This window comes from Ursus americanus, chromosome 4 (genome assembly GCF_024610735.1).
Source record: "Ursus americanus isolate L20-20 chromosome 4, mUrsAme1.1.p, whole genome shotgun sequence".
NCBI classification, from domain to species: domain Eukaryota; kingdom Metazoa; phylum Chordata; class Mammalia; order Carnivora; family Ursidae; genus Ursus; species Ursus americanus.
Genome location: NC_142130.1, coordinates 91,033,983 through 91,055,638, shown reverse-complemented (window position 1 = coordinate 91,055,638; position 21,656 = coordinate 91,033,983). Strand labels below are relative to the sequence as shown.

Genomic DNA, 21,656 nt, shown 5'->3' with positions numbered 1-21,656 from the left:
CTGGTTAACCTCTTTATGGAAGAAGACTCTGGTCAGGAAGGGAGATTCTGGACTATTAAGAGCTGAAGGTAGAGATTCAAGTGCCTCGTTTTAGGGCACAAACTTTAGAAAGGAGATCGTGAGTCCATCAGGGCACAAACAAAGGTCACTCTGCGCTTATCAAACCGAATATTGAGAGTATTCCTGTCCCTTTGGAAAAGGGCTAATGGTGTCTGAGTGTGTCTTGAGAGCCTGATTTTCTCATCCCCATGCTGCCTGATCCGTGGCAACTGAGATATTTTGAAAGGGTTTCAAGCTGGGACCCAGCAAAGCCATGCTGGCCGCTCAGCGGCAATGAACGTAAGCCAGGATTGCAACGGAGAGCAAGGCCTTTCTGAAAATCGGGCTTGAGGCCGGTTCTTGTTCACTCAACAAATCTTGATGGAGTGTTCAGTGCCCGCCTGCAGAGCTCCACCCTGAACCCACTTTGCTCATCACAGCTGCCTTTTCCGATGGCCTGAGGGAGGGCTGGTGACTCCAGGCTGGCAGCCTGCGGAGGAAGGAACGTAAGCTTGGGTTGGAGGCCCAGATTTTTCTATGACCAGCTGTGAGGGCTGGACAAGATGCCTAAGCTTGATAACAGATGCCTCACAGAGCCGTCTGTAGGGTTAGATAATAGTCCGCGTGCAAGCACTCGGAAACCCAGAGGTGTGGCACCCAGCATCAGCAAACCGTCTGCGCGTGGAGCGGGTAGCAATTAGGAGGAGTCCAGGGCAGGCAAGGTCTTTGTTCAGAATGGCAGGTGCATGACCCGGCCGTCTTCGCGGGTCCCGCCCGGCACTGCGCTGCCCACCAGGTCCTGCAATGAGCTCCATGGCCGCCTCTTCCCATGGTAGCCACCCACCTGAGCCAGGGTGAGTAGGCCTTCCCACAGTGCCCCCTTGAGGAAGGGAGGGCTCACTGCAGGAAGGCCACTGTTTACCGGCCTTAAATCCTCTGATAGTCCTCTGTCCTCCCGGGTGGGAGGGTCAGGGTCTGGATTTGGTATTTGGCTCTCAGAATTATCCAGAATAGAGATAAGAGGACAGTGTTGTCTCGCTTAATACCTGAGAACATTTATTCCAATGAAATTCCTTTCACATAAACTAACAAACTACTGCAAGACCACACGGGGGGGGGGGCACTCAGAACGGCTGACGTAAGGCACACAGCTTCTTTGCGGGTACGCACATGGCTTCTACTGTGGGAAATACACATCACACTGACCATTTTAATCACTTTTAAGGGTACAGTTCAGTGGCATTAAGTACATTCACATTGTTAGGCAACTATCCCCACGAACCGTCTCCAGAACTTGTTCCGCATCCCAAACAGAAACTCTGTCCCCATTAAACACTAGCTCCCCATTTCCCCTCCGCGGTACCACCATGCTACTTTTTGTCTCTGAATCAGACTCCTCTAGGGACCTTCTTTTTTTTTTTTTTTTTTTTAAGATTTTATTTATTTATTCGACAGAGATAGAGACAGCCAGCGAGAGAGGGAACACAAGCAGGGGGAGTGGGAGAGGAAGAAGCAGGCTCATAGTGGAAGAGTCTAATGTGGGGCTCGATCCCACAATGCCGGGATCACGCCCTGAGCCGAAGGCAGACGCTTAACCGCTGTGCCACCCAGGCGCCCCCTTCTAGGGACCTTCTATAAGTAGAATCATGTAATATTTGACTCCTGTGACTGGTTTATTTCACTGAGCGTAATGTCTCCAAGGTCACCCATGTTGTAGCGTGCCATAATTTGATTCCTCTCTAAGGCTAAGTAATTCTCCACTGTATGGAGAGACCTCGTTTTGCTTATCCATTCATCTGTCAGTGGATATCTGGGCTCTTTCCACCTTTTGGCTACGGTGACTAATGCTGCTATGAACTTGGGTGTACAAATGTCTGTGCGAGTTTCCAATTTCCATCCTTGTGGCCTCTTAATATTTAAGACATAATTCTTTGGTGGTCACTACGTATCAGACGATCTCTGCGCACTCTGGCTGTGAAGTTCCTGGTATCTAGCTCATGCAACAGGTTAAATCTTCCTGTGTCCAGAGTACGAAAGAGCCGTTAGCAAACACAGGATCATGTGGAAATGTGTACCGCTGAGATGGCATCAGATGCATTATGGGTACCAGATAAATACAAGGGAGGTCCTGTCTCACAGGTGTGTTGTTCAAATTTCAGGAACTTCCCATTTCATACCAAGCGACCAGCATTAGCCAACGTATTTATGTCCACACAGCACCACAGAAGCCCTGCTTGAACTAAAATCGACCTCGTCTTCCAGGATAAAAGCATAAACAGGATCCTATTTAATTCATTTCCCTGTGGTCTTCCCCACTAAATACATTTGCCGTCAGTTCACTTGTCTATTCTCTACTTGGAAGTGTCCCCACTAAGAAAAATTCTTTCTGATGCTCTTTCTAGGTAAACTATGAAGCACTATTAACCCTAGCTATTTCTGAGGGATTCTTTCAAGAAATGGGCAAATGTTGTGATTCATGGTTGATGGGAAAATGAGGGGTTCTCCCCCACGAGGCTGCAGGGCTTCCAGATAATTACTCGGTTTCATTGTCACTTTGTTGTCATTTAACTCAGGATGAGGCAGCCAAGGGGGAAGCCTCAGAAAACAAAGAAAAGCATAAGATTAGGAAGGCATCTTGCTTTTGCTCTGTATTTGGAAATGAACTTGACTGATACGGCATCTTCTGCTCTATCGATTTAACCTGTACTCAAGTATCAGCATTGCCAGCCAAGATTTCCTGGTCCTAATGAAAACCACAGTCTCACTCCACATAATAGAAACAGTAGTAAGTAACTGGTGAGCCACAGATATCACCAGCTGTGATGGGTTGAATTCTGTCCCCAAAAAAGATATGTTCAAGTCCTAACTGGTGCTGTGAAGGTGACCTTATTTGGAAATAGGGTCTTTGCAGATGGAGTTAAGAGGAGGTCATTGGGCCCTCATTCAGTATGCCTGGTGTCCTCATAAGAGGAAAATGCCATGCGAAGAGAGGGACACAGAAGGAAGAAGCCATGTGAAGACAGAAGCAGAGATGGGAGTAATGCACACTTCAGGCACAGGAGGGCTGAGGGTTGGGAGGCACCCCCGGAAGCTGGGAGAGACAACGAGGGATCCTACCTAGACACTCAGAGAGAGCATGGCCCTGCTGGCCCCTTGATTTTGGACCCCTCCAGAACTGAGAGAATAACTTTCTGTTGTCTTAAGCCACCCAATTGGTGGTACGTTGTTACAGCAGCTCCAGGAAACTAATACACTGACAAAGTGTTAAGGCTGCTTACTTGGTGAAAACGTAACAATCCTCCCGTCTGATTTTGCAGTTCACTCTTCATGTCAGAAAAGTATGATCTTAAACCCAAAAATATGGGGTTTTCCGATCCAGACCCGAATGGACATTTATACTGAAATGATCAGATTCTTACCCCCCGCTCCTGTCTCATTTGTCTTGGGGTAGTGTCAGGGTATTTCCCTAAATAGATGGTCTGGCGTGCCCGGTGACGGGCCAGCAAGTCCCCTGTCATCCCCAGTAAAGAGACCAGACTGCTTGATCCTCTGATGGATACACGGATGCGCACCTGTCCCTGCCCCCTCAGCCCACTGTCGGGTGGGGATGGCTGTGAGGCTGGTAGTTTCTTTGTGGCAGTTTGGCTCCTCTTCATGCCTGAGTCAACAGCAGGCAGGGAAGGAGCCCCCTCCACCAAGCCAGTCCCTCCACAGATCACACCATCATCAACGCCAGGACCCCAAACCAGCCCTCTCTGTGAAGGAGCAGCAAACACTCTCCTTCAGCGGCAGGAGCCTGGCAGCTGCCAGCTGATTTCGGGGATGTGATTTATACAGTGATAGGAGCCCCGACGCTGAGGCCAATCTGCCTGGGTTCAAGTCCTGCCTCTGCCACTTAGAGCTGGATGACCTTGGGCCGGTCATTTATCTTCTTGGAGCCTGCATTTCCCCATCCATAAAATGGTGTTAATAGTAGTGGCTCAAGCAAAGGGCTATTTGAAGGGTTAAGTTAGCAAATATATGTAATGTGCTTAAAACCACAACTAGCACACGAGTGCTATGTTAGTGCTCAGTATCATTTTATTATTATTACTAATACGAGGAATCCACCAAGGTCAGACCTCTGCCAAGTTAAAATGAAATCTGAACAAGGGTTTCCATGGGAGTCTAGTGGCTTCGACTGGATATGCTGTCAATAAATTGAGCAAGGCCAAGCTTTGCAATGGCCTTTACCCCAAGAAGAGAGCTAAGAGTCCACTAACTGCAGACCCAAGTTGCCTGTTGTGTGTAACTCAAATCAAAAGGAGCCCAAATGAATCATGGAACTTAACATAAAAAACTTGGGATGTACTGTATGGTGACTAACATAACATAATAAAAAATTATTATAAAAAATAATAAATAAATAAATAAATAAAACTGAAAAAAAAAAAGGAGCCCAAAACAGTAACCCCAAACCACAGGCCACTGCATCTCTACCCTCCCTTTCATTAAATTGTTTGTTCAACAGACTTTTTACCAACTTCCTAATGCGTGTCAGACCCTAGCCCAGCTCTGTGAGAAATCAGAAAATGAATCAAGCTTCAAACACCAACTGAGAGAATAAAGGTGATATATTCATCCATCCGTCTGTCCATCCGTCCATCCATCCATCCATCCATCCATGCATCTGTCCATCCATCTAACCTGAAGTATCTACTAGTTTCTATCATATCCACAAGGACAGAAGTCACCGTAATTCAATAATTTTAGGGGTATTAGAAAATGCTCAAGACCTTCTTCTTCCCAATCATCCTTTGTACCCTGATTGGTGTTTTAAATTTCACTATTAAATCTTTATCCTTTAGACTTAAAAATACCTCCTGGGTGGATAGGATGTTAAGCTATTATGAGTCATTCGCACCTGAGAGCTTAAAAAGGGCGCAAGGGTGGACTTTGATGGCAGGTAGGAGAAAGGAGGACGAGGGTCCCGGGGGGGAAAGGAGAGCTCGAGCCCCCAAGCCTAACCTCCCTGTCTGCCGATTGTCCCTCGTGCAGCTGGCTCTCTGTGCCTGCACCCCACACTCTGAAGGGGGCAGGAGCCTGTCTTGCTCACCAAGCACCCTGTTGCTCACATATGCTGGAGTTCAATCAATCAATCAACTGATCAATATTTGATGAACCTGTGTCTTCACCCTCTGGCCCAGGAAAGGCTCATTTGTCCATCAGAGCCACAGGCCAGGGCCATGGGCCTGGGAGCTTTCACACTTCAGCCCAGAACGGGAATGAATTGTTCCAGAGAAAATCAAGATTAATACAGGTTTAACAAAAGTCTACAAAACATAACATTATGTCCACTTTGTTCATGGTTAAATGCAGTATTTATAAAAATATCATAATCTTTTAAAACTATTTGGGGTTCGTATTTTGTCTATCTCTGCAGGATTCCCCCAAGTACACAATCAGTGCCAAGAAATCAAAGGCAGTTGTAAATTAAATGTATTACTTGTAGCCAAATCACCCCCAAAGACAAAAGTATAAAAATCATCCCCCCAAATTCCCAGCATAAAATTACAGATCACTCAGGTGCATTTTACTATAGATGGTATTTACTGAATAGAAGAGGCTCTGGACCTGTAATGGCTCTGAACCAAAGACGATTTTGTTTACAACAGTTACTTCTAGAGAAGACATTTAAAAAAGAAGCTCTGTGGATTTGGTTGTGGGTCAGTCCTCAATCTGTCATGTCTAACAGACACTTCTGAACTGCTCCAAGCTCCCAGGACTTCAACAAGACACCCCCTCCTCCATCACATTCCCATTGCCAGTGATACAGAGGCCAGATTCTGGTCCCTGCCCAGAGCTGCTTGCCCCCCCCCACCCCCCATGAGCTCCTTCATTGTCCTTAAGCACCAACCAAAGTCATGCAGATCAAGGACTGCAGTGAAGAGAACACAGAAGCCCAAATCCCCGCCCTTGGAGCATGGCGATGGAATCAGTGAGAAAGGGACAGACACATGAGTCAAGTTAAATCATGGCTCTCAGCAATTCTGTATCCCAGCATGCCCCGAATGTGCTGGAGGCGTTCCCAGCACAGCCCCATTCCCTCGGCCACCCTTGGGTGCTGTCCTACCTTTCAGAGCTATGCCCAGTCCTATCGGGCTCTCCAGGCAAGCTTCTCATACATCCCCAGAGAGCCACCTTCTTTTGCCATTGGCTTCACCTTTCACCTTGTCCCTTATCTCCAACTCGTAGCAAATCGTCCCTCCTTCCACATCGTGCCTCACGACCCACCCACTTCCATACTCTACCAGCAGATATCACCTAACTGACCATATATGCAACTGTAGCTGAAAAAATAAAACACGGTTGCATGTTGGTCAAAATTCAATGGCTTGTGTCCAGAGCATAGCAGCTTGCAAGTTGAGAAACTCCTGAGTTGCTCAATTTGATAAAAGTCCCAATCAGTGTGGAGATAACGGCCAGGTGACCAGCCCAGGGGAGGGTGGGTGGTCCGGGCTACAGGAAGGGATCCTCGTCAGGAATCAGGCTGTTCGCAGGGGAGTCATGAGTGAGGACACAGGCGAGGAGGGAACAGCCAATGGGCCCAGTGCAGGGAGCATGGGCAGGTGGGCTGGGCTGACAGGGGACAGCCCTCGGCGCTGGGCTGGGCAGTCAAGGCTTTATCCTGGCAGCCCTGGAGAGTCACCAGACGGCGTTTTAGGGAGGAGATGACTATGTGCAGATGTATCAGGCACTTTTCCAAAGTGCAGAAATGACATTTCCGGTTGGTCCTGAATGTCTGCCTTGGCCCGGCTGCCTGATATCGTGCACAGGGCAGTTAACCATTCAACCGATAACACATGTGCCCACGCAGGCCCTTCTCAAAGGGCAAGGTAATACTTTTCTCTCAAATACTCTGGCCTTGAAGCTCCTAGTCGGTGGAAGAGGGAAGACAGGAGGGCGGCAGCTTCCCTGAGGAATCCTTGTTTCACACAGGCTGGCCCCCAGCCAGGGTCTGGAGCAGCCCCACTGGCGAGGGACCTGATGAAGCGGATGGGACTCAGGGCCTCTGCATGTGAGTTTGGGGTGTGAGGCTATGAGTCGGGTGGGTTTGGGGTTGACAGTCATTTGTCTCGGGGCTGTGAGGCCCTGCTGACCAGAGCCATGGGCAGGCAAGTGTTCTCCAGGTGACAGTCAAGATCCCCCGTAGAAAGGCAGCTGCAGGGGGCCTGGGGACTCCTAGGGGGACCCCAGCAGCCGGGTGTGAGGGCAGCTGGGTTCCTAATGAGCCAGGAAGGTCAAGACCCCATTCCTGAGTGTTTGGGCAGAACTCTTTCATCACTGGCTGGCCCTGGTCTGGGGGCAAGGACTAAATCTGTTGAGTGTTTTCCAGGTGACCTCACTTTGAGCTCACTGACCCTGACCCTTTGCACTGTGACTGGCTTGTTTCTCCTGCAAAGAAGGCCAGGCGGGGTGTGCAGAATTTCCAGACGTGGGAGCCTTATCCTCCCCGCACCCCATACCCTTCCCCGCCCCCCCCCCACACACACACACTGGCATGGGAGAAGGGGCAGGAAAGTTATAGATCTCTCTTAATAAGGATAAAATGGGGGAAATTCCATGCAATCTGATCCATGAGCTAATCCTTCAACTACCTTGAACCCCACATCCCCCAACAGCTGCCATGGTCTTCCCAGGATGGGCGGTCTTCCCAAGGCCTGCTGGGAGGGCCACAGGCAAAGTAGAAAGGGATCCGGGATTAGTGCCCTGAGAGGGTCCCCAAACGTGGAGTCACTCAGGACACTGGCTTTTGGCTGCACATTCCCACCGAGAGATTTAATTCCTGCCGTTTTCAAGTCCAAAAATCTTTTAATCGCTCGGTTTAGTTTTGAAGTCTTGGGAAACCAGAGAAGAGCCCCATGGCTACGTTCTCCGGCAACTCAGCGCCAGGTCTGGGCTCAGCCCGGTGTCCGGGGCTGGCTTGGATGGAGTCGGGAAGGGATTTAGCCGTAATCATGATAAATCTTCAGCAGCACAGCCCTTGCATTCGTTGGGCGTCCTTACAGCGCTTACAGGTTTTTACATATATTATCTCAGCATCTTCTAGACAGTTCTGGGAAGCAGCTGTTATGGTGTAGATAGCCAGGTGAGTCATGTAAGGCTGAGCTGTTTGCTCAAATTAGTGAGACTTGAAGTCAGCCTCCATTCTTATCTGGCACCATCTGCAAAGATCTCTTACGGTTACTGTGGTTCACTTACCCACATCTATAGTGGGATCAGTGTTTTTAAGCATCTACAGGGAAACCTGTTAAAAAAAGAAAAAAAAAGGAAGAAACACAGATTCTTCCTTTGGTACCAGGAAAATGTTACTATAAATATTTGTTTTCCAGTTATTTTAATTTTTTAAGATAACAAATCAATACAATTGAATGTCAATTCTTGTTTTTAAAAAATCATTCTCTCACTTGCATCCGGGAATATCTTCCATCCCACGGAACAAGAAGTCTAAGAGCCTGTTTTCACGGCTTCTTCTGACGTCTTTTTTTCAAATGCAGACGGTGCATCTTGCCAGTTCAGGAGTGATTCTTGGCGCTTTTAAACTCAAACATTCCTCCCTCCAGTGATCTTCATATCCCTCACACTGTTTGCGGGACGAGGGGCCGCCAGGGCCAGAGGCTTCTCCCGGGGCTGCCAACAGCAATAACGCATCGGGAATTTTCCACCGGGGGCGTGTGCTGGGAGGGTGCCCGGGGCTTGCTCTCAGAGGGCTCCCGTGCAGCGGGGCTCTGGACGGAACAAGGAGTCGCTGGGACTCGGGCACCTCACCGCTTTTCTCGCTAGGGGCTGGGGGCCCTGCCAGCGTGTGGGGGCTTGGAGCAGAGTCTCCGAGAAGCAAGCCCCCCAGAGGCAGCTAGCTCTTCCTTCCTAGACTTGGCCTTGCACGCCCAATGCCACGCACACCTACAGCTTCCCTGGAACAAGAGGAAAGTGAAAACAGATTTAGAACGACAGGTCTGTTTCCATTGGAGGCCGCTCTTGGGCACAGGAGACCAGCAACAGCTTTGTTTTCCAAAGGCTCCTCCCTGGCAGATAGTTACAGAGGCATCTGGGCTGCACTTGAATGACGAAAAAATAAACATATGAAACCATACTTCTTTATTCTGCAGAACACTGCAAAAGTGTCTCCTGTTCCCTTCAGCATCTCAACGAGATGTACTCATGGGTTTAAGGGAGGAAAAATCCCAACGTCCAGTTCCTGGCTCTACCCATAACCAGTAGGACGGGCTTCCAGGGCCTGCAAGCTGCCAGGTCCCGCAGGACCCCAGCCTCAGGAGAGCCCCGTGCTTGTTTGATGTGCCACGTTAGCTTGCATCTCATTCATCTTGAAATTCTTAATGATTTTTGAACGAGGGGCCCCACATTTTCATTTTGCACTGGCTTCTGCAAATGACGTAGCCCGTCCTGAGAACAGGCAAAGGTAACCTACGGTGGCCCGTACATACTCTTTGGGGAAAACGCACAACGTGGCCTTCGTATCTGTCTGCAGACTAAGCTAGAAACACTGCGCACGATTTCATCTGCGAGGCTTTGGCCTTTATGAAGACTTATGCAATCTGAAATTTCCTACCTGACCCAACTGATTCTAAACTTCTTAAACGTTGTAAAAGCACGTATCTGGAAGTATCGCTGGTCTCCCTCCAAGGGCTGAGCCAGTCATAGCCTTACCAATGTCAGTGTTATTCTTTGGGGCCCAGGACAGATTTGTTTTCAGGGGCCATCCAGGAAAATATAAATGCCCTACGGGGTTACTTTTTGGCCAAGATTAATAACATGAGGCGGACTGAATGCCCGGGTGGGGCTGGGATCCCCAAAAGAGGACTGGGGTGGTCAGAACAAACTTCTGGGGGGTTCTGGGAGGGGACTTGATTGTCCAAGTCCTCGAAAGAATGTTCTGGGCTCATGTGCCCCCTTCTGGTCCTCTCTTGAACCCATTAAAATCATTCCACCGAAACTGTGCTTCCCAGGGTCTGCAGTTTCCTTCATGTTGCTAACTCCAAGAATCATTTCTCAGTACTCAGATTACTTGACTTTTCTGATGACTTGACAGGGTCTATCACTCTCTGCAGCGTGGATCTCTGTCCTCACTCACTACTCTGGGCTGCCTTCCTCCTCGTGGCCACTCCTGTGCCCCATGCCCCTGGCTCCTCCCCATCACCCAGTCTCCAATGTTGGAGGGTTCCTGGAGTCCCTGGGCAGGTCCTGCCCTTCCCTGTCTGTGGCTCTCATCCAGTCTCATGCTCTTAATCCCAGGTCTCTGCTGTTGTATCTCAAATGGCCTTCTCCACTCCAGTCTCCTTCCTGAACCCTGCACGTCTACATCTAACCACGGGTGTCCCCACCTGGGCAGTGATAGCCATCTCAGACTCAACATGTTCAAAGCAAAACTCTCTTCTGCCCTTCACCCTACAAATCTGCCCGCCTCCTACTGTCTTTACCTTCTCAATAAATGGCAACTGCATTCTTCAAGCTGCCTGAGCAGAAACCCTGGGGCTGTGTTTGCCACAGCCTCTCACACCCCACAGCTAACAAGGGTCACCCTTGTCAGCCTCATCGACCTCTTCTCAGCACTCACCTTTGTCACTGCTAGCATCGCCTATCTGGATGATCACAGGAGTCTCCACTGGTCTCCCAGATTCAGTGCAGGTGTGACCTTGGACAAGTTACTTAACCTCTCTAAACCTCAGTTTCCCTATCTGTAAAGGAGCACAACAACACGCACATCACAGATTTCCTAAAGGATTATATAAGCTAATGCCAACAGAAGCACTTAGCATGTGTTTGGCATATTGCAAACAGCGCATTTAGCTGTGATTGTTTTTATGCTTCGCATTAATAACTAACAGCTTCTGTGCACCTGGGCTCAAAAAGCTAAATTTACAGAGAATGAACATTCAACATCATTTTAACTATATTTTATTTAGCATTAATAAATCTCAGTCCTATGTTTTCATTTGATACCACATTTTTAATCACTCCAATATATTCCCAGTTCAGTTTCACAATCTTACAAAATTCATAGAAGAGTTACCTTATTCATGGAGGTTTCCAGCCAGTTAGGACAATGTTCTGTTGCTTGTTTTCATTTCTGTTTTGACATTAAGTCCAAAGAGAGGTCCCACTGAGCTTTACTGGATTTCCACAGGAAATCCTGGCAGCCTGGGATCAATGGATTCATACACTTTTCCAATCTGGAGAGGCTGTTATTTGATTGCTGTATGGGTTACTTACTGTAGTTGGCACTTGCTCTTGAGTTTCCACCAACTACAGTCTTCTAAATTCTTCCTTCTCCGTGTTCTCTAACCTCTCCTTAAATTCTGTCCTCTACACTTTGGGACATACAGCTAACTACTGGCTTGTTGTTTTCCATGACAAATGTGAAGTCATCAGACTTGCTCAATGCCTGTCCTGGGAAGGATCCATTTCTCATATTCAGACATGAGTGCTTTTTTTCTACAACTCCCCATGCTGCCATTCAGCTAGTCCCCTGTATTGATTTCCTAGGGCTGCTGTAACAAAGTACAAACTGGGTGGCTTAAAAAAACAGAAACTCATTCTCTTACAATTCTGGAGACAGGAGTCAGCAGGTTTGGTTTTTTCTGAGGACTGCAAGGAAACTCTGTTCCATGCCTCTCTCCCAGCTTCTGAGAGTTGCTGGCAAATCTAAGCGTTTCTTGGCTTGAGGATATATCATTGCAGTCTCTGCCCCCTCTGTCACCTGGTGTCCTCCCTATTTCTCTGTGTCTTCACAAGGCCATCTTTTTATAAGAACACTAGTCTTATTGGTTTAGGGGCCTACCCTACTCCAGTATGACCTCATCTTAACTAATTATGTCTGCAACAAACCTTATTTCCAAATAAAGTCACATTCTGAGACATTATATCAGGACTTCGACATTATCTTCTTGGGGGGGGGCATATTCAGCCTGTAACATTCCTTATATAAAACTTTCCCTTGGAACATTTTAACTATGAGTCATCTAATCATCATTTAACACTTTAGACAATATCTGTGTCTTTGTACTTTTTTAATATTTATTTGTTTGAGAGAGAGTGCACAGGCACACAAGTTAGGGGAGGGGGGAGGGAGAGAATCTCAAGCAGACTTCCCACTGGGCACGGAGCCCAACCCACAGCTCAATCTCATGACCTATGAGATCATGACCTGGGCCAAAACCAGGAGTCAGACACTTAACCGACTGAGCCACCCAGGCGCCCTACACTTTTTAGTATTTGTCTTGTGTAACAGGTTTGTATACCTTGAAAAATGAAAAACAACAACATAGCAAATCTAGACAACTGTCTTGTCAGGAAAAACAGCTATGCAAAGGCAGCAGCGTCTTTTATTAAATGAAATTCGATAATGTCATTTTAGAAATAGTAATCTGCTGTATTTGTAATGGATTCTAATGAAATCTGGTGAGTGGAAATTAGAGAGATAGTGCCTCCTGAGAAACGGTTGAGAATTTTTATGGCTGTGGTTAAACTTGCAGTTTTCACTAAATCAATAGATTGTTCAGCCTCGCTGAGTTGAAAATGGTCTCTACAAGCATCTAACCACATAGCCATGGTTTTCATTTGTATTAACACAGGCTTCTCCCCAAACCAGTCCTTGTTATGAAAAATAGATTTTTCTTTAGTCATCCAAAAGAGAGGGGAAAAATTTAATCTATAAATTGTCATGTCTATATGACGTGGGCAAGATATTTCACATTGATATCCATAAATGACACAAGCAAGCCCCAACCAGCATGATAGCAGTAAGTTAGTCATACCATTATTCTGTCTCTGGCTGTCACAGAAAGACTGCAGTTCGTCTGCAACATGTGTAGATGGCAGAGAAGTCCTCATAAATTTAAAATACAGATGCCCGCCAGTCTGAAAAATAACCCAAGGAGAGTTACAGAACGTTTGGAACAGTAATGAAGGAAACTTCATTTTTAGAGCCAAAAACTCCACAGTATGGCCCATCCTGAATGAATACGAAATGGTTTTTCCAAAATATTACTTGATCACTTTCTCATGATTCGGATATATTTGTGTAAGAGGATGTACTCTGATCGTACCTCCAGGGTACACCTGAGCTTCTAGCGAAGAGATCCATTTGCTCTGCACATTAATAAGAAACACAGTGTCCAACATGTACTTAGGAAATACTAGTTGGAGTTATTTCGTTTGGATATGGCATAAAAGTCATTTCTTTTCTCGTGTTAGTTTTGCTGATTTATCTCATTAAGGGGAATCCAAATCTCCCTTGAGTTTATTCTTAGTTCCCAAGGTGTGGCATCTGTGAAATTGCTAAGCAACAACGAAGAGCCCGTCCAGTTGGAGTGACAAGAAGAACAGACAGGTGTTTTGAATCAGACATTTTCTTAAATTGCTGAACATCAAAGTCAAGACAACTCTGCATTCTTAAAAGTTCCAAGGACCATTTTCTTTTAAAGGCAGCTCTTCCTTTTCCTTGATAAGCTCTAAGAAACCAGGTTGTATGCTGTCTCCACGATGGATCCAACACCACGTCAGGAGCCCTTGGGGCAGACGTGCGTGTGATGGCCCATTTCCAGATGGCTCTAAATCTGCTCCCACTGCAGGCCAGTCCAAAGCTGAAAATTGGTTGAGTGGCCGAACCTTCCAACTCTTCCCCTAGACAGGAGTGTCCAGGGGATTCAGGGTAAAGAAATTCCCACATGCCTGGCTTGAGTCCTCCTTCCCCACCACCCCAGGTCTGACACACCCTTTAGCAGTGTGGGTGGGGAAGGGCCAGCCAGCCATGTGTGCCCGTAGGTGAGCTACTCATTATGGGATTGAGTTTTCGAGGGGTGAGGTAGGTGACAGCTCCAGGTAGCCGAAGGTGAGACTTCTGAGGGACAGGGACATCGTGTGACTCAAACATCCTACTGCCTCACACCTGCACCCCTCCAGGCAGTCTGGATGGCAGGGGAGACCTGAGCTCACACTCCACCAAATAAAGAATGAACTAGATGTACCCAGAACATCTTTTACTGGACCGTAAAAAAGCAGGAGCCAGGGGCTGGGTGAAAAATGCCTCAGTCCCTTGTCCTAGCCAGGCTGTCCCCACTGGCCACTGGGAGACAGCTGGGGTCCCGGCAGGCTGGGAGGTTGAATGCCATGGAGAGACTCCACCAAATGCTGAGAGTTTCTGCTTTTTTTTTCCTTTAATTCTTTCTTTCTTTAAAAAAAAAATGTATCTCACAGACAACAGAGGAAGGAGCAACATAAAAATTTATATGGAAAAAGCCCCTCACCTTTCAGATCTGGTGCTCATAAAACCAGATCCAGCTTGAGGGGCCGACAGTGCCCTGGTGTTTTTCACAGCTGCCCTTCCTGGATTTTCTTGTTACTTTATAGCCCTGGGGCTTTCTGAGACTCTGCTGGGGGCAAATCCTACATCCTGCTGGCCTTCCTATCTGCGCTCATTCAGACTCCCGAACGTCAAATTGTTTGGTTTTGGTTTGTTTTTGCAATCCTAGCTCATCATTGCTCTATAAAACTTTTAAGGGACTTCTCTCCTCTCGGTCTGCTTGCCAAAGTGATTTAACTTCAAGCTGTTCCCTGGAAAAGTCAAGAGAGGCTGTCTCTAGTCAAGTAAGTTTAGGAAATGCTACGCAGACTTTTCTGGGAGGTTCACAACACACGCCTGTGTGTTAGGAGTGGTGAGAAGGCCTGCAGTTACCAGCTTCTCAAACCCCCGACGTCTACATCCTCACACAAGACGTCCCGCAAACACAGCATTGCGGAAACATTCCTTGAGAAACACCGTCCTAAATCCTGCGCACTCACACTACTAAGCCACTCAGGAGTGTGCTCTGGGGACTTTGTGAACCCCAAATGCAAGACCCAACATTTATTCCTGGAATGCGTTATCATGTTATGCTCAGCCCCACCCACCCAGCCTGTCAAGGTCTTTTTGGAACGTGATTCTCAGAACCATATTTGTCTTGGACTCACATCCCTCTAGCAAATGTTTCCACAAGCACAAACACGTCTACAGGAAAAGAGTAGCCCATAGGTGAAGCCAGTTGCAGCCCTTCAACACGGCTGGCTCGTTGAGTCCTGTATGCACTGCCCCTCTTGGGAGGCATGCTTGGGCAAGATCCTTCCGGAGTATCAGGGATGAGTTTTATGTGGTTTCCAAGGAGATGCATTCATTTGAAGTTGTTTTTCCATCAAACGGCCCCAAAGTGAAAAGTGGTTGCAGGAAAGCTGAATTATGACCTAATGCCAGTAGCAGCTGCTGGTAACTACAGGGAAGGGGTGGGGGAGCTGGTGGCTGGGAGTTGGGGGCTCATTAACACCCACTTCTTAAATTAGCAAATCCTTCTAGTACAAGTTTAAAAATAGAAGCCTAATGGTTTCTAAAATTAGCAGTCATGGCTCTCCATAAATATTTAGACCTCCAATAAACTTCTGGTCCTCTTCCCTAGACTAATGGGGTCAAGCAGGCTTAGCTTTTATGCCACATTCTTGAAGATCCATGTACTTAAGGATTGACCTTGACAAGCAAGAGCTCAGAGTGCCCTGGACCGGGACAGCCTGGATGGCCATCAGCCCCTGGGGACAGCCTCCAGGCAGGCCTGGAAGCTTCTCAAAGGCCATCTGGAAAAGTCCACAGCCTCTGAGCTACCTGGAGGAACCAACCGTCCAGGTTTGCCCGGGACTATCCTAGGGTTCAAGACTGTCGCAGTGAGCAGAGAGGCTCTGCCAGCCCACAGTTTGCTCCCTGCAGCCTTCCCACGCTTAACTGAGATGAACGAAGAAGCAGGTTTTGCCTACCGGGTTCCTCCTTGGTTCAGATGCTGAAGTGACCTGTCATCAGCAGAGAAGCATCCCTTTTCTCTCTTCAGGACCAGGAGACATTTTGGGGCCATGGAGTCTAGCTCCCTCATATTAGAGAAAGAAGCTGAGCCCAGAGAGACACCCTGAGTCACTCAGCGGGTGGGGGTGGCAACATGGATTGGTACCCTGCCCCAGACAAGAGAGAGGAGCCGTGGGGTCCACTGGGGTATTTCTGCTCGCCCGCCCACCTTCTTTCCTCCCTTACTCTCTTCCTCGTGTCCTTTCCCCTGCTTCTCTCCTTCCTCCCTTCTAATCTTTCCTAAGTGTCCCCTATTTGTCTGTCACTACAGAGGTGCTGGGTCCTTGCCCCCCAGAAGTGTGCTGGATTTTGCCATGGTTAGAATTTTTTAAACCTCTGAAATGGCTCTGCATTCCTGTCTCTCTGAAAGACGGGTAGCAGTACCTGGTTCGCAGCAAGCCCACCCCTCCTCCGTGGTCGCTGATTTGTGGTCCTGGCTCCAGCACCTCAGACACTGGTGACCTTGGTCATTCCTGGCCACTGGCATCAGTGGGCAATCTCTAAGTTCACATCCAGCCCCAGGATTCTGGAAGAAAGCATCAGACCTGCCTGTGGGTGCTAAACCTCTCCCTTCCTGAGAGCACAGGGAAGTCACCCACTTTCAGAAGACATTGCATCCTGACGGGCAATCCGAGGCTATTTTCTAAGTCACAGGCCCCAGGTACACAGGTGTGTACCTGAACTCTGGTCAGTCCTTGTGTTGGTTTAGCAACTGAAGCGATTACCGACCAAACGGTACGAAATGAGATTCAAATGCAGCAGAAGTGTTTCAGGTCGACATAAGGTAGAACTTTCCACACGTGCTTGCTAAGTGCTGCCAGATCAGAAGGGGGCCTCTGGACTGCCCTTCCCCGGGGTCCTTGGGAAGCGCAGGCCAGCCAGATTCCTGCCGTCATCCGTCCCCCTTCTGGCCTTCCGGGGAAAACTGTCTTAGCCGGGTGGCTCACTCGTTCACCCAATGAAGTCGCAGACACTATTTTTAAAACTATGTTAATCGTCATACCAACTGCCTATGGAAAACTCAGTTTCGGTGGCAGAAATGAATGCATCAAGATAATCTTTAACCCATTTCCTTTCTCTCCCTGCCCCGCCCCCCGGCTTCATTAGGACTCCGGCGGGCGCCTGAGCGAGCCCGGCAGCCGGCCAGCGAGGCCATGGCCAGCACGGCTGTGCAGCTGCTGGGCTTCCTGCTCAGCTTCCTGGGCCTGGTGGGCACGCTCATCACCACCATCCTGCCGCACTGGCGCCGCACGGCGCACGTGGGCACCAACATCCTGACGGCCGTGTCCTACTTGAAGGGGCTGTGGATGGAGTGCGTGTGGCACAGCACGGGCATCTACCAGTGCCAGATCTACCGCTCGCTGCTGGCGCTGCCGCGAGACCTGCAGGCGGCCCGCGCGCTCATGGTCATCTCCTGCCTGCTGTCGGGCGTGGCGTGCGCCTGCGCCGTGGTGGGCATGAAGTGCACGCGCTGCGCCAAGGGCACGCCCGCCAAGGCCACGTCCGCCGCGCTGGGCGGCGCGCTCTTCATCTTGGCCGGCCTGCTGTGCATGGTGGCCGTCTCCTGGACCACCCACGACGTGGTGCAGAACTTCTACAACCCGCTGCTGCCCAGCGGCATGAAGTTCGAGCTCGGGCAGGCCCTGTACCTCGGCTTCATCTCCTCGTCCCTGTCGCTCATCGGTGGCACACTGCTCTGCCTCTCCTGCCAGGACGAGGGGCCCTCCAGGCCCTACCAGGCCCAGCCCAGGGCCACCGCGGCCACCACCGCACCCGCCTACCGGCCGCCCGCCGCCTTCAAGGACAACCGGGCCCCCTCGGCCACCTCGGCCTCGCTCAGCGGGTACAGACTGAACGACTACGTGTGAGTGCCCAGGGCCTGTCCCACCCCGAGCGCACAGACGCAGCAGGACCCGGACTCGCTCCGATGCCGGGTCCCGGCACACAGCTGAGCTCTGGGCTACTTCTGTGGCCAGAGGAGTAATATGAACACGAGGCAGTGGGCTTAGAACACAGGGAAGGAGGGGAAAAAAGGGAAAGGGAGAAAAACTCTATATACCAAAGACTTTATCCTTTCTGGTTTTTTATTTATTATATGTATTTATGTGGGTGATTTAATAACAGCTGAATGAAAAGCAGCTTGGGAGTTTGGTCTGTGGGGTTTGTTTGCAATACAGGAATAAACCTTTTGGATGTGGTTGTTAATGAAATGGACAGTATCCGTTTCCGTTTCCAGTCTGTTTTGTCTGCTGAGGTCACAACCACAGCACACTGTCAGGGCCCCAACGGGGACACTCTGGGAGTGGCCCCAACCCACGCATGATGGGAAAATCAGAGGAGGGCCGGGCTGATATTCATCTAAAAGCTGTTTGAGCCACACACACCAAAAACAGTCACTCCAGCTTAAGCTCAGAGACAGGGCAGGAAGTACAGGGCTTCCAAGGGGGGAAGATAATTGCCTTAAATCCCACAGTAAAGATAATGTTGTTTTCTACTGGTAGCCCCCACTAGTAAAGAAGCAAAAGTCAGCATTAAAAAGACAAAGCAAAAGGTGCTTCCTCCCTCCTGTCAGGGTCCTCCTGGCCCTCAGACCAGGCCATTGAGATGGTGATGAGAAACTCAACCGCCATGTGCTTCTCCTGCAGGCAGAGGCTCTCAGCAGTAATGTGTGTCCACTGTCAGACCCTCTGGTTCCTTGAGGCCTTACCAGTTACAGCTCCTAAACGACCCTGTTGCTGAGTTCTGGCAAAAAGAAAACCTTCCCAACATGAAGGAGTGGGGGTTAAAGGAGCAGCTCTATACTACTTTTTGCTGACCTTATGACCCCAGGCAACAGGCGCAACCTCTGTTTGGAAGGGGGGGGTGCAGTACCTTTTAGCTTTAATCTGACCACAGAGAAGCTAAGAGTTCTGGGATCTGCCATCCCATCCAGGCCAAGGAGTTAGACCAGGAGGGTCATCATTCATGTAGGATGAAAAAAGTAATTTTAACCTACTCTTTAAATTATACAAATAAATCAATCTGAACCAATAAAGAAGGGAAATAAAATCTTCTAAAAACAATGATATTCTGTCAGCCCTGCCTGACAGATGGTCGTGGTCTAGAATGTGTCTGGTGAAGTCATTCTAGGTAGTAGGCCTATTACAAATTAAAAAAAAATAATAACTTTTTTTCAAATTATTTCTTGAATTCTGTTACTACAAAATAAAATATGTTCCTACCTCCTGCTCAGGGGAAAGACCAATAATAATAGTGCTTACAGTTTATTGGGTACTTACTATGTACCTAGCATATTTTTGCTTACTAATTTGGCCCAGTGAGATCCATGAGAACCCAATGAGATAAACGCTTTTCTTAACCCCATTTTATAAAGGAGGAAATTAAAGCACAAAGAGATTAGTTACTTGCCCAAGGTCACAGAGCCAGTGAGTAAAAGACCCAGGATTCAAAGCCAGGCAGGTAAGCAGGGGACAAATAGGTTCACTCAAATAGTGGCATCAGACCAAGTTTGGCTCTGATCCAGAGAGGTCTAAAGCCAGCCATGTTTTCTGGTTCCCTCCCCTGCTTTTAGGATGTCTCAGGGTCCCAGCACTAAAGGGGGCCCTGGAGTAGGAGTGAAGGCCGGTCTTTAGTCCTTGGGGATGCCCTGTTACCCACTGACTGCCAACCCCGACGCCTTCACAGCCCAGGGCCTCCCGATGCTCCTCCCAGGCCCCCGTCCATCCATCACCACAGTCTTCCGCGTCGTGTCCCAGGCCCTCCCCAGCCCTGTGTGAGCAGACACTGGAAACGTCCAGTGAGCCCTTTGCCCCCAGCCCGGTCTCTCTCTGGGAAGCCACTTCCTGAGATGGAGCCACGCCCCTCCCATACTCAAAGCACCCGAGTGTCCCCTCTTGGATAACACACTCTGATTGCTTTCATAGGTTTCGCCTCTTGAAATCAAAGGCCTCTGACATCTCCCTGAGAACTCTGCTTTCGTGTCAGCCACTGTCACCCCAAATGGAAACAATTTGAGAACTCTGGCTCACTCACAATCTGTATAACAACTATTACTTTGTAGTGATAAACTGAAGACAGGGCCAGGATTTTCGCCCTCAGTGCCTGGCCCCAAGTCCCATGCTTGGCCACAATGCCACCCTGCTTTTCCCTGCCTTGGTCCCTCCTTGCTTTCTCCCTGCCAGGCAGAGGGAATAGCATGAATGGCGACAATCCAGATCAGGAGATGTGGGTGTGGACCAGGTGGCAGGATGGAAAGGGAAGAGATCGGGATGTGCCTGAAGGGAGAGCGGGTAGGATTTACTGAGGGCTTGGTTTTGGGTATGAAAAAAAAGGCTTAAAGGATGATGCCAAGATTTGGGGCTGGATCAACTGGAAGAATGGGGTTACTATTTTCTGAAAGGAAGAAGATTCTGGAAAGAAAAGGTTCTGGTCTGCTAAGGTAGATTATATCCACTTTCCAGGTGTTTGGTCTGAGCGGCCTCCAGTGGCGATGTGGAGTGGGTCCTTGGATAGGTGAAGCTGGAGTTCAGGGAGAGGACACTTTGGGAGCCATCAGGCCAGGAACGTCATGTAAGCCGGCATCTAGAAAGGATCACGTTGGAAGTGAACCCAGATGAGGAATCAAAGAGGCCGAAGACATTCACGTTTGGAGGTTGGGAGAATGAGGTGGATGGATGTAGCCAGCAGCCAGAGGGGGAATGCCCAGTGAGCAAGGAGAACTAAGAAGAGAATGTTCTCGAAACCAAGGAGAAGGGAGTGATCAGCAGCGTTAAATGAACTCCTTGATCTTCACGGTCAGGTGGGACTGAAGCGCTGTGATTGCTTCATTCCCAGGGGAGGCACTGGGCTTAGAAAAGTAAAGGGAACACTGAGGGCTGCCAGGTGGAGAGCAGACACACTGAGGTTAGAACACTCTTGTTTCAGTTCATAAGGTTGCAAGAGCCCTCAAGGAAAATCTGCAGCTCCCACAGAAGCTTAAAGGTGGACCTCCCATGGATTCCTCCCGAGATAACGCACCAGGAGTCTTCCCGCCAGGTTCTGTCCTGGGTTCCTGCAGACTCCACGCCGCACTAATACTTTTGAATAGAAAGGAAAAAGGTAACTAGGTAAGATTTGAAAAGGAAACCAATGAAATTGAAATGTGTTGTCAAAATAGTTACAAAGTCTGATGTTACTGGTAATATTTGTGCACCTTCGTGAATCCACTGACAATACCCAGCAGTAAATACTGCAAGACCAAAGCAATAACGAGCATAAATAGTATTTTAAGAAATTTGCAACAACTGCCATTTGATATGAAAATATTTGTGACTTCCAGCAGCGATAAGTCCCAAGGACTAAAATACAAAATATAAAATATAAAAGAAAAAAAAAAGTAAAGCAAATTGCTCAGATGACTTAAAGATATGCTTAAAGCCCCTTCACATGAAGAGAGTTTGTGCAACCAGAAATTCAAATTTCCTTCTGCACATAGGTACTAGTTAACTAAAATAAACCCAAGAGGGGCGCTTGGTGACTTAGTCAGAAGAGAATGCCACCCTTGATCTCTAGGTTGTGAGTTCAAGCCCCACGTTGGGTGTAGAGATTACTAAAAAAATAACAATAAGTTTAAGAAAATTCTTTAAAAATTAAATAAAACAAACCCCAAGAGCTCCCTGGGGACCTCAGAGGCCTTACGTATGGGGGGGGCATGAGGGGACAC

The 21,656-nt window shown here is 48.5% G+C and overlaps 1 protein-coding gene across 2 annotated transcripts in view; it reads left to right on the top strand.

The window, feature by feature from the left end:
• The window catches only part of CLDN14 (claudin 14), a 58,310-nt gene extending 40,138 nt beyond the window's left edge, over positions 1-18,172 (top strand). For both annotated transcript variants that reach the window (XM_045813527.2, XM_087861791.1), the window contains one exon: positions 17,063-18,172. In XM_045813527.2, coding sequence (XP_045669483.1) covers positions 17,110-17,823 — 714 coding nt within the window. In that variant the 5' untranslated portion in view covers positions 17,063-17,109 and the 3' untranslated portion in view covers positions 17,824-18,172. The remainder of the gene's footprint in view (positions 1-17,062) is intronic.
• Positions 18,173-21,656: the final 3,484 nt, after the last annotated feature.